The sequence below is a fragment of the Penaeus japonicus genome, unplaced genomic scaffold (genome assembly GCF_977035675.1).
Source record: "Penaeus japonicus unplaced genomic scaffold, GWHDUDI00000001_assembly GWHDUDI00000011, whole genome shotgun sequence".
Lineage (NCBI taxonomy): Eukaryota > Metazoa > Arthropoda > Malacostraca > Decapoda > Penaeidae > Penaeus > Penaeus japonicus.
Genome location: NW_028234413.1, coordinates 12,256,536 through 12,269,035, shown reverse-complemented (window position 1 = coordinate 12,269,035; position 12,500 = coordinate 12,256,536). Strand labels below are relative to the sequence as shown.

Here is a 12,500-nt window from a genome sequence, read left to right as displayed (position 1 = left end):
CTCTAAGATTCCTCCCCTAGGTCTCACCTGTGACAGACAGCGCATCATACTCCTCGCAGAAGCCAGTGTCCCTGGAACCCCTGACAGCTGTGGCGGGGGTGGCAGGTGTGGCAGGCGTGCCTGGGATGTCCTCAAGAGAACCTGCGCGTGACATGTCTGTAGAAAGCAGATCTTCCTCGGAGCTGACCCGCACCAGAGCTGGCAGCTGCAACTCCAGTCGCTCCCGGGTCCCTTGCAGGTCAGCCAGCTTCTCCTTGAGGTCATTTTCGCTGGCCTCATAACCCATCCCTGTGCGAAGAGCAGCCAAGGAGGTGCGCGGAAGGCTGGAGGCCTCACTCGCACCTGGCCCGCTTCTCTGGGTCAGGTGCTGGGATGGAGAAAGATGTGCATTAAGGGATGGTGATAATAAGAATAATATTTATAATAATATAAATAATGAAAATATATACATAATATAAATAATAATAACAATATGTGATATAAATAATAACAATAATAATAATAATTGCAATATCTCTTCTTTTCAACAAATAAAATCTAAAAATCAACCCCAAAAGTTAAACTTCCTTTGTTAACCCATTGGTTGCAGATGGCATCATTTGCTGTCAATGCAAGCAATAGGCCTAAGCACGGATGGGCCAGGCCATATATGATAATACCGACACAAGACTGTATAAAAATACCGCAGCCAAAGGGTTAATGACCAATTCCTACCAGCCCATTTTACAAGTGATGTCACACTTATCTCCCCAATGCCCATTAGTAAAAAAATTGGAAACATTTTGTGTCCACACATACAGAGCCATTTATACAAACCAGTAAAGACAGATACAAATTTCCTTACGTAATTCTTACGTAAAGCATAGTTACTTCTCTTGCATGGTTTAAATATGGTCTACTTAATACAGAGAAAATCAAAGCATATAACAGGAAAAGATTAGCATAGTAGCATCTTATCATGGACTACAATCTAACTGATAATATTAAACAATACACATAGCTATAAATTCATTTGTCTTCTTCATCTAGCAAGTGCAGTAACATATTCAGATCCAAGTAAAAGTAATCTCAGTGCATTTATTTACTCCATGGTTGTTTACATCTCTTGTCTAGTTCTTCCATACAAAAATCAATTTGAACAATCTATGAAAAATAGATCCTTTATACTTTCAAAAAGATAAAAGTCAACATTATGTGTAGATGGTTTAACTTCTCTTCTTACAATATATAAAATCCAAAAAGAATCCTCCATAAAAATATAATAAAATAATACAAAAAAAAAAAAAAAGAAAAAAAAAGAAAACTCCTTTTCTTTTCCCAGACTTACCTTAGAGTAGCGTATGGAGTCGAGACGGATGCTGGCTGAGACCACTGCGGAGTCCACATTGTCGATGTCCTGCAGGGTCGTTCTCACCTGCTGGAGCTGTCTTGCAATGATGATCTCCACAACCTGTGCAATAATTCATAAGGTCAATGTTGGAAAAATAATGGCATTTGCATTTTAAAAAATGAACAGATATTTGAAGTAAAGCAGGAATAGAAAGGGAAGGTGGTGGTGGTGGAGGTTAAGGTGGAGGTGGAGGTGGAGGTGGAGGTGGAGGTGGAGGTGGAGGTGGTAGAAGGAGAAGGGGAAGGGGAAGGGGAAGGGGAAGGGGAAGGGGAAGGGGAAGGGGAAGGGGAAGGGGAAGGGGAAGGGGAAGGGGAAGGGGAAGGGGAAGAGGAGGGGGAAGAGGAAGAGGAGGGGGAAGAGGAAGAGGAGGGGGAAGAGGAAGAGGAGGGGGAAGAGGAAGAGGAGGGGGAAGAGGAAGAGGAGAGGGAAGAGGAAGAGGAGGGGGAAGGAGAAGGGGAAGGAGAAGGGGAAGGGGAAGGGGAAGGGGAAGGGGAAGGGGAAGAGCAAAAGGAAGAGGAAAAGGAGGAGGAGGGGGAAGAGGAGAAGGAGGGGGAGGGGGAAGAAGAAGAGGAGGAGAAGGGAGAAGAGGAAGAGGAAGAGGAAGAGGAGGGGGAGGGGGACGAGGAAGAGGAGGAGGAGGGGGAAGAGGAAGAAGAAGGAGAGGGAAGAGGAGGAGGAGGAGGAGGAGGAGGAGGAGGAGGAGGAGGAGGAGAGGAGGAGGAGGAGGAGGAGGAGGAGGAGGAGGAGGAGGAGGAGGAGAGGAGGAGGAGGAGGAGGAGGAGGAGGAGGAGGAGGAGGAGGAGGAGGAGGAGGAAGGGAGGAGGAGGAGGAGGAAGGAGGAGGGGGGGGGGAGGAGAGGAGGAGGAGGAGGAGGAGGAGGAGGAGAGGAGGAAGAGGAGGAGGAGGAGGAAGGAGAGGAGGAAGAGGGAAGAGGAGGAGAAAGGAGGAAGAGGAGGAGGAAGGAGGAGAGAGGAAGAGAGGAAGAGGAGAGGGAAGAGAGGAGTTAGAGGGGGAAGAGGAAGAGTTAGAGGGGGAAGAGGAAGAGTTAGAGGGGGAAGAGGAAGAGTTAGAGGGGGAAGAGGAAGAGTTAGAGGGGGAAGAGGAAGAGTTAGAGGGGGAAGAGGAAGAGTTAGAGACGGAAGAGGAAGAGTTAGAGGGGGAAGAGGAAGAGTTAGAGGGGGAAGAGGAAGAGTTAGAGGGGGAAGAGGAAGAGTTAGAGGGGGAAGAGGAAGAGTTAGAGGGGGAAGAGGAAGAGTTAGAGGGGGAAGAGGAAGAGTTAGAGGGGGAAGAGGAAGAGTTAGAGGGGGAAGAGGAAGAGTTAGAGGGGGAAGAGGAAGAGTTAGAGGGGGAAGAGGAAGGGTTGGAGGGGGAAGAGGAAGGGTTGGAGGGGGAAGAGGAAGGGTTGGAGGAGGAAGAGGAGGGAGAGGAGAAAAAGGGGTGAGGAAGAGGAATAGGAAGGAAAAAGAGAAGGAAAAAAAATGGAGGAAGAAAACAAGAAAGAGCGGGAGAAAGAGGAAGAGGAAAGAGGAAGAGAAGGAACCCATGATAAACTTTCATCCAATCCACTCAATACAGTATATGCTTTTCCCTTTTTTTCATGTTTTTACTTACAGAAGTCTGCTTCGCAATGTCATTCAAGGAATCCTGCACTGTCTGTGAGCGTTGGCTGCGGAGAATGCACGGTGCAAAAACAATGGCAAGGGCATTGCAGCTCATACGGTTGTGCTCCTCGTGTAGTGCTACCCTCACCATGTGGAAGATCAATCGCTCAAGCAGGTCAAAATTGAGCTTGGGTAGGCCCTTGACAATGTTGAGAATGGTCTGCAGCTGGTCATCTGGGTCCTGCAGCTCAGTGGCATGCAGCAGTGGATCATAGCAGTCAAAGGTGAGCAAGGGTTCGGGCAGGTCTCGGAAGAACGACTTGACAATGGTTGCCAGGACATGGACAGGTGTATCAGTAAAGTCAACATTGTCTGCATCACGTTCAATGTGTGCCTTCACTGCTCTTACCTAAGAAGGGAAACAGAAATACTTAGTTTATTCCAGTTCTGTGGGAGATGAAATACCTAAGGAAAAGAAGAGTTACCCATATGTATAGTCTACTATAAGTTGAGTTATCAAGCTCCTCTAAAGGCATTGTCAGTGGTGCAAATTCTCATACTATATAATATCTATATATTTCATTTCTATTTTCATACTTCTCTTTTATTACCAAATGCAAAATCAAGAGAAATAATAGGTATGGAGTGTCTTGCATGTTTTTTTTTTTTTTTTTCAAAATGATAGTAAGTGATCGTTAATTTTTCTTTTCTCTTATTGCCACAAAAGAATCGACACACTTTACAAGACCCAAGCACAAAGTAAGATCCAATTCAAAATGCAACATAACTGTTGCAGACCCAACCTTTGTCGCTGCGCCAGACTTTCGGTAGAGCCCCTCTGTGTAGAGGCCATAGAGCTCTATGCTCGTGATGAGGCGGTCTATCACTCCCGGTATTTTCTCCCCTGGCTTAACCAGGTTCTCCAGGGGGACAGAGAAGACCCGGTTGCGTGTCGGTGGAGTGCCGGTTGCCACCACCACAGGCTTGGGGCCATCATGACTGCACTTGGCATCAGCCTTCTTGTAACACTTCTGATGGCAAGTCACTTTACATCCTTGAAAGGGGGGGAGGGGGTAAGAGGTATTAGTGTGACCAAATGAAGTTGATTGAAGAAATAATATTAATATCCAATAGCTTAGTAATTTTGAAAAGGTTTTTCAAACCATGAAATTTCCCCATTTTTTTTATATCAGTGGATTACTTCCATGCCTTGTACTCAAAGTAGCAATGTACACACAGTATAGCAACACATATTTCTATGAACATTGAAATACCATAATACTATAACTTCCTTTTAATACTTCTTATGTATTATCACTTTCTTCTAAACCAACACAAACACACATTTCCTCATATTTCCAAAACAACAATCACAAAAAGGCATCAAATACAAAAAAAGAAAAATAATTACTTTGGCAGGTAAGGGCCTTCATGGAGAGCCAGAGGAAGGAGTTGCAGACTTCACACTGCGTTGGAATGTTCACCATGATGTGGGTGAAGATATGGGCCCCGTACACTAACTCCTCCACCTGAAAAATCAACACTAGATCAGGAAGAGTAGCCAGCAAGTTTTAAGTATCAAGGAGAACTTTAATCCAATGTCTTTCTGCTCAAATGGTTAGTTATATAGTTAAATAATTCATCTGTTGTAGTTTAAATATATATGTGTCATTCTTGAGGAAGTATATCATAAATCAGCATTTATGAACATGCAAAACATGCTGAATTATTTTACAGTACATTTTTAACAACCTTCTTCTTTTTGCGTCTGTGTCTCTTTCTCTTTTTGACAAACGACTTTTCTTCAACAGGCTTCTTTTTCTCTCGGATGAACTCGTCCAGAAAACCTCGGAACGCATTGACACCCATTGTGACAGGGAAGGTATCGTTGCCCATCTTCTCTTTACAAACAGTGTTCATTACCTGGAGTAAAGGTACAGAATGAATAATATTGAAGAAAATAAAACAAAAAAAATAAACAAACATATACTAAGATTGAAATTGTCTACTTTTGATTTCAGATAAAACAATAATGATGGTAAATAAAATGTAAATAATTAAATAATTTAATCAAATCTAATACTCGCTATCCTTTGGTATATCTGTCTATCCATAATACTATAAAACAATATAAAAACTCTCTAAAGTCACCACCAACCTGTTCAAAATTCTTTATAAGATCCTTGTACTTGAGGGCCAAGTTGGACTCCTTTTGGAAGGCTACACTGTAGGTCGACACAAGGTTGGTCTTGAACTCTCGTAGGGATTGGCAGAACATCTGGTCAACAAGAGAGTCCTTGCGGTCCTTGAGCCGAACACTCACGTCCAGATCACGCGTGGGTGCCTCACGGGAGAAGGTGCGATCCAGGCTCTGTGTGCGGGTGTCTGCCTTTTCGCTCTCCTTCTCCTCCAGCTGGTACAACTGAGAGAAAAGGTTTTGAGTAAAGCAGAGAGCAGGTTCTTTTATCTTTCATAAGGGTATTATTCAGATTAAAGCAAAGAGGAAAACCAAGAGAAGATGAAACCCTCAACATCCTATTAGAAACTTTCCTCACCTTCCGTGTGATGAATTCCTCAAGCCTTCTGAGTTCATCTGCATCCTTGATGACCTCATCCGATTTATCAATAAACTCAGAAGTTCGAGTGACATTCCAGTTGTCTTCCTGGTCAAGTCTCCTGGGCTTCTTGCTGGACGGGCTAGCATTCTCCTTGCCCACACCTGACGCCTCCAGACAGCCTATGGTGAGGGAGGCCTCAATGCAACGTGGATGGAACACCTTCTTACAACCTGGAGGTAGGAAATAAGGTGGATTTAAGGATAAGGAGTTGGGGTAATGTCAGACAGATACATGAGTAAAGATAAGAATAATGATAATGATGATGGTGATAACTGTAATGATGTTTCATTACAATAACAAGAATGACATTCATTAAAATATGAATTGAACAATGATGATCAAAAAATCTTACCTAAACACTTGTAGCCTGTATTGATGAAAAAGCTGGTGAAGGGCTTGTCACATGCAATGCACACTTCCTTCTTCAGCAACGTAGACTGCTTAAGCGAATGAGGACTGCTTGCCAGGATGCGTTTCAGGGCATCTGTATCACCCCCTACCACTGAGAAGGACATGGAGGCTGCTCCCTGCACTCCACCTGGTTCCATGCTGAAATTATAATTTTGGTGTTTTGTACAGACTTTTCTCTAATATTAAATATTATGCTTGGCATTAGTTCCCTATTGAAATGCCCATAACAGTTTCAACACAATTTGTGTCATTCACTTTAAAAATTGGTATTATTTACTTTAAATTTCTAATCTTTTTATGTCAGTTAAGAATTTCCTGTAACAATCATTATTATTATTAGGAGTTCACATTAACAACTGTTATTGAATCTATAAATGAGAAAGAATAATTATGAAAAAAAAAATGTTGAAAATCAAATCATGATAATGAGTCCCTAGACAGCTAAATATTTTAAAGCTCCCAAAACCTTCCCACTTCTAAACCTTCCAACCAAACCACTCTGGACACCCCTTCCACAAGAAAAGGCCCATACCTGGAAAATCCCTGCACCACATCAGGCAGGCTGGATGAAGGCTTGAGGGGTTCCTTGGCCCTGGGCTCCTCTCCTCTCAGCTCCCATGAGGACGCTCCCTGCTGACCATTGCCACTGCTGGAACACCTTCCCTTCACCACTGTGACAGACGCATCCGAGGAGCTGATTTCTGTCGAGAAGCTGGGTTGGTAGTCACCTGGGCTAGTGGGCGTGTGTGGCTGTGACTCATATGACATGGCATCCTCACTCTCACTCATACTGCCTTCTCTTTTGCCTGGAATGGGAAAGGGAGAGTATATCAATCTGAGATCTTCTGTATGATGCCATAAACATGATCATATAAGCATGTGTTTATATATGTGATTATATACTCATGCATATAGCCTCTTGAGGGGGTAAACTATGATAGCTATAAGAATATTAGCTTAAATCTTTGCATTTTTCTCTCTAACTGGATTCATAATCATAGACTTTTGGTGCATCCAAATGCATGTTATAGGTGTGAAATTCTTACAGGAACAAGTCTAAATATCTGATATTTAAATATCTCAGCACCACATGTTGCCATATGGGAATTATAGCATTTTGTTTTATATTCTTTCTTTTGTTTATTTGGTGACTGGCATATTTTATTCTCTATAAAATTTATTGTTTAACAATTTGGGCATGATACTTGGTATCACCTGTGATGAATCAAGCAGTGATAGTCAAAGAAAATGGCGAGTAAAAAACACAGGAGATTAATTCATATTTAACATTTTCCCATTTTTGCATACTCTGACTGAAAAAATAAAATGCAGTAACAGGAGTTGCATTGTGCATGTGAAAAGAAATACAAATTATGAGTGTGTGTGAGTGTGAGTGTGTGAGTGTGTGAGAGTGTGAGTGAGTGTGTGAGTGTGAGAGAGTATGTGAGAGAGAGAGAGAGAGAGAGAGAGAGAGAGAGAGAGAGAGAGAGAGAGAGAGAGAGAGAGAGAGAGAGAGAGAGAGAGAGAGTGTGTGTGTGTGTGTGTGTGTGTGTGTGTGTGTGTGTGTGTGTGTGTGTGTGTGTGTGTGTGTGTGAGTGAGTGAGTGTGTGAGTGTGTGTGTGTGTGTGTGTGTGAGTGAGTGAGTGAGTGTGAGTGAGTGAGTGAGTGAGTGAGTGAGTGAGTGAGTGAGTGAGTGAGTGAGTGAGTGAGTGAGTGAGTGAGTGAGTGAGTGAGTGAGTGAGTGAGTGAGTGAGTGAGTAAGTGAGTGAGTGAGTGTGATTGTTTTATATGAATGCAATACTGCTATTGGAAGTGTTGCATCATAAAAAAACATATTCGCAAGTATTTAACTATATAAAAAGAAAGAAAAAAAAATGCTGTATAAATAACCTTATTAGAAAAAGTAGTGAAATGAAAGCATAATGTAAATGCTGCTTTTTATCTATTTCCTTAAACTAAAGCATGTGATTAAAAGTTATGTCTACTGAACTCATAAGGAGCAGTGAGTCTTTTTAAATTATAAAGAAATTGAATAAATCCTCTCATTGAAAAATCAACAGTAAAATTAGACCTATAACAAAGCCACTTAGTCTGCACTCTACAACCAGGTTAAGAAGCAGGCAGAGAAAATACAACCGTCATCTCACCCATAATCTTCTTGAAAGGCTTTCTGAACTGCCTCGACAGCTTCATGACCCCATGCGAGTCCTGGTGCTGCAGCTGAGGATGTCTGTTTCCATCATCCTCTGTGCCGCCTGTGCTCGACTTTCTCTCGAGCTGGTTGGAGCTCAAACTCTCCGATGATGCTATTTACAGAAAGGCAAAGGGTGAGTATTTGCAGGCATGCTGGAAGCTGGAACCTTTTCCACAAGGTATTATTACCTGCAATATTAGTGACACACACTCGTTCTTTCATTCTTTTTCTTCATGGCCAGGGTAGAATTAAGGAAATAATTGCTCAAACATTTTGTTATCTGGGTTAATTTGTTTATAAATGACATAAACAGTGCACAGTATTTAGAATAGTGCCAGTTAGAAGGACATCTAACTATTCACACACAAACCTCTCCTTCTAACATTACATGAAATTAATTAGTGTATTCACCCATGATCCAAGTCAGTAAAATCAAGGTAAAATACCTTACTTATTTACAAACAGTAAGCAAAACATCTTCAAAGACTATACCTGAAGGAGTAACTGCTGACTGGTTTGCCAGAGGAACTTTGGAATATGGACGATGTCTGAAGGACTTGGCTTTCACAACTGCTTTCTCTCCTTCTACAGTACTTGGTGATGAAGGGGGTGAGGGAACTCCTTGACTTTCTTCACTATGCCGAGTCTGAACCTATGAGAGAATGAGTAAAAAAAGATGATACTAATACTACTAATAACAACAGCAATAATGTGCATGACCAGCATTAATTCAATATGCAAATAAAAAACAGCATTGTCAATAACAATGGAAAACTCATTAAAAACAGAACACTTCCTTGCCATAATTCATCTAGATTTTTTTTTTTTTTTTTATTATCAAATAACTCTCCATCCCCAACACTTTTTCACATACCTGGACCACTGTACTTCCATGGGAAGATCTTCTCTGGGGAATGGCTGTCTCACTAAGCCTCCTCATCTCCTGGTTGAGTGGCTGCTGGCTTTCTGATAGTCTGCGCTCGCCAATCAGCTGTTCACTTTGCCTTCTATGTAGTTTATGGACTGGAGCATTCTAAAAGGATTAAGTATTTTTATGAATTACTATAATGCAGAAATAACTTTTAATCTACCTATTATCTACCTAATGCCCAAAATGTTTCTCATCCTCACTAAATGCCTAAAATTTGCTTTGTTGATGAAGGAATTTCCTCTTCCATTTGATGGTTTATCCTCAACCCTTTAACTACAATGTAACAAAAATGCAGAGATTCAAGTAGTCCCTGAGAAAAAATAGAACTGAAGTCTCTCTTGATTTAAACTATCTCCAAGCTGGTACTCTGGCTTAAGGTAAGAGGTTGTCTAGGACCAGCCCAGCCCATTCATCACTTACTGAATTGATGAATGGAAGGACTAGCTTACCATAATAACACCACATAAGCATCACTGTATGCAAGATGTAAAGAATTCAACTCTTCCTTGAGAGCTGTGCTCTTGCTTAGGTTTCCCATACAACCATTAAAATCTACTCTAAATCTTTCTATAGAAAATTTAAGTCAGGACAAAAAAAGGACACAAAAATAAAAAATAAAAGCTTATATCGAAAAAAGGGGTCAATAAAGAATAGAATTGTAAAAGTATACAGCAATGTATTAACCTTATGAAATAATTATCAATAGAATGTGGAAAAAATACCTGAACCACAGAAGTCGACCGTCTTCGGGGAGGGGGTTGAGCAGGTTCTGACGGTTCGACGACAGGGACTGAGGTAATGGATCCAACAGTGGTGATTGAGGTCACTGACATCTCCTCCTCCTCCTTTAGTCTTCTCCGGCCTTCATCCGCCTTCTGCCGTCTCCATTCCTCACGGAGGATGCGGTACCGTTGCCTCGCTTGCTCTCCTCGAACACAGGCCTGGAACAATGTTTTTTTTTATATTATTGGGTTTTCTTTGAGAAATACATATTTTGTTAAATTGGTAACCAATTCTGGTAATCCCAGAAAAAAGTCTTTTGTTCTTTTCTTAGATTTATCTATTCAACAACAATGAAGGCCATTCAAGCTGGGATGTTGAGTCCTATAATATCCTTCTAATTTCTGGGTCTTGTTCTTCAAATGAACTTGCCAAATATATTATGAAAATCAGTTCTATATGTTATCAAAATAAAATATATATAATCTATGCTAATTTTTGTCACCCAACCATCTCCTGTGGCAATATAAATACCTGGAATGCAATGAGAGCCCTTCGGAAGTTCTGGTACCACCTGCGTACCCTGCTCCCTCGCCACACTTTCTGGATGTAGGTCGCAGCATGTTCTCTAAGTCGCATCTTGGCCAACATTTGCTGGGCTATCCAACACCGAACATGCGCCTGTAAAAATAAATATGGAGACATTAAAATATTGATTTATAAAAATATTGGTAATATTCATAAGGACACCACAGCAATATTTTTCAAATACTAATAATACATATATTTTCCAACAAAATTTATCATAACTTCCTATTTGATAATACATCAGCTCCAACAGAGTAAGAAAATCATTTTCAAAAAGATGAGAAAAGAAAAAAAACAAAAAAACTATGAACCATAAAAACATCATACTTATTAAAAGGACAGAATAGTAAACTGAAAGACGACATACTTGTATTCTAATCACAGCCGCTCTAAAGGTAAGATAGTGCCTCCGCTGGTGGATTGTCCGGTACCATCTCTGGATCACGATGATGCGTGATAAAATTGTCTGGTGAAGCTGTGAGTCAAGCTTCTGCTTCTGTGATTCTCGCATGAAGATCTTTGTGTGCCCCATCTGATATTCACCTTCGTCTAAGTGCATGTTTTGTAAAAATCCTCGCACGTCGAGCTGGGAACTGGAAGGAGAAACGCTAACTCATACACATAGATATTTTTGTGTTTAGAAACCTACTTAACTATATACTTATTGCAATTACATTCATCAAGCAGCACTAATCAATCAAATCCTCAAAAACATTTGATTTCACAATAACCAGAAAACTCCATTATGTGCCATTCATCCACTCCTTCATCCATTCTAACCAAATGCACTATCTCACCTCAGCAGGCCCTTTGGTAACAGTATTCGGTAGTGATGGATGAACTCATCATAGGACAACCGGACGTTGAAGCCAGCCTGACGAATCCTCACTGTTTCCAGCATCCCAGTGTAGCGCAGTTGCCGCGTCACCATTTCATCTCCAAAAACATTTGGTTCCTGTAGTACAATAGGGGGGAAACCATAATGAGAAGGATATGATTAACAACTCTTATCCTAATTTTTCATACTTAAAGTAAAAAAAAAAAAAAAAAAATACACACACACACAAGGGAAACCATCCTGAAATGAAGACATTTTCTTCTTTTGATTTTTCCGTTTCTTTATCTTTTCCCTTCTTTACTTATTAGAAAATTAACCTGTAGAACATATAAGCAATCAAAAAATTCAATCAAATAAACATTCCAAAGGAAAAGACATACAAAATTATTTATTCCTACCTTATTAGCATTGCTCTTTATGCATCTTATGAAGAATGGATTTGCAGTGTTTAGTGCCTCCATGAGTGTTTGTAACGATAGCTGGAACTGCCCTGTTACCGTATGGGGAGGCTTGCGGGAACCAGGAAGACGACCCTTTTAGGTATAAATGCAAATGTTAGCCATGAAGTATATAGATATACATATAATCATCGTGATTTACTGTGATGCAGAATATCATAAAAAAGCTGTCTGATACATATCAAAATGTATAATAATTACACTTGTATATAACCCCTTTCAAATATGGGATTTTATTATGGAAAAATTATTACCTACCATTTTGTTTAAAGTAAAATGTACCTTCTACCTAACATTGCCTAACAAACTACACACAAATAAAATTACAACACCAAGTTATATATGGTTATAAATGAAAAGAGGCATGCAATCTACAGTAGCTAACAAATACAATAAAAAAATAACAATAAACCTCATATGCTAACTAATACAATAAATAAATAAATAACATACAAGATCTCCAAACTGAAACGAACTACACAAGAAACACAAATGAAAAAATACACTACTAACCTGTGATGTGAGACTCTGGGTTCTTTGGGCGAGAGCTTTGACCGTTTTCAAGTTCTTCTGATGCCTCGGGCCATGAGATCTGGATCGCGATCGGCTGTGACGAGTCTTGCGCAAGCGACTGGAAATGTCAACCACTTTGTTTTTAGAACATGGATGCTGGTTTAAGGTGCAATGGAGCTAGGACGGCAAGCTTTTGTAATGCAGTCAAAGTCTACACAGTTGTTCTAAATGCATAAAA

General features: G+C 40.7%; 1 protein-coding gene across 11 annotated transcripts in view; it reads right to left on the bottom strand.

Annotated features, from left to right (window-relative positions):
* The window catches only part of LOC122253161 (unconventional myosin-IXa), a 48,956-nt gene that overhangs the window by 1,051 nt on the left and 35,405 nt on the right, over positions 1 to 12,500 (bottom strand). For 3 of the 11 annotated variants that reach the window (XM_086541619.1, XM_086541616.1, XM_086541620.1), the window contains 19 exons: positions 12,263 to 12,380; positions 11,690 to 11,824; positions 11,251 to 11,408; positions 10,821 to 11,046; positions 10,400 to 10,546; positions 9,868 to 10,086; positions 9,089 to 9,247; positions 8,707 to 8,866; positions 8,168 to 8,326; positions 6,553 to 6,826; positions 5,962 to 6,158; positions 5,547 to 5,779; positions 5,150 to 5,413; positions 4,744 to 4,914; positions 4,403 to 4,520; positions 3,795 to 4,045; positions 3,002 to 3,400; positions 1,328 to 1,450; positions 28 to 367 (listed from right to left, as the gene is read on the bottom strand). In XM_086541619.1, coding sequence (XP_086397745.1) covers positions 28 to 367; positions 1,328 to 1,450; positions 3,002 to 3,400; positions 3,795 to 4,045; positions 4,403 to 4,520; positions 4,744 to 4,914; positions 5,150 to 5,413; positions 5,547 to 5,779; positions 5,962 to 6,158; positions 6,553 to 6,826; positions 8,168 to 8,326; positions 8,707 to 8,866; positions 9,089 to 9,247; positions 9,868 to 10,086; positions 10,400 to 10,546; positions 10,821 to 11,046; positions 11,251 to 11,408; positions 11,690 to 11,824; positions 12,263 to 12,380 — 3,851 coding nt within the window. Of the gene's footprint in view, positions 1 to 27; positions 368 to 1,327; positions 1,451 to 3,001; positions 3,401 to 3,794; positions 4,046 to 4,402; positions 4,521 to 4,731; positions 4,915 to 5,149; positions 5,414 to 5,546; positions 5,780 to 5,961; positions 6,159 to 6,552; positions 6,827 to 8,167; positions 8,327 to 8,706; positions 8,867 to 9,088; positions 9,248 to 9,867; positions 10,087 to 10,399; positions 10,547 to 10,820; positions 11,062 to 11,250; positions 11,409 to 11,689; positions 11,825 to 12,262; positions 12,381 to 12,500 lie in introns of all 11 variants that reach the window. The other 8 variants (XM_043015979.2, XM_043015986.2, XM_043015981.2 and 5 more) reach the window with 3 other exon arrangements.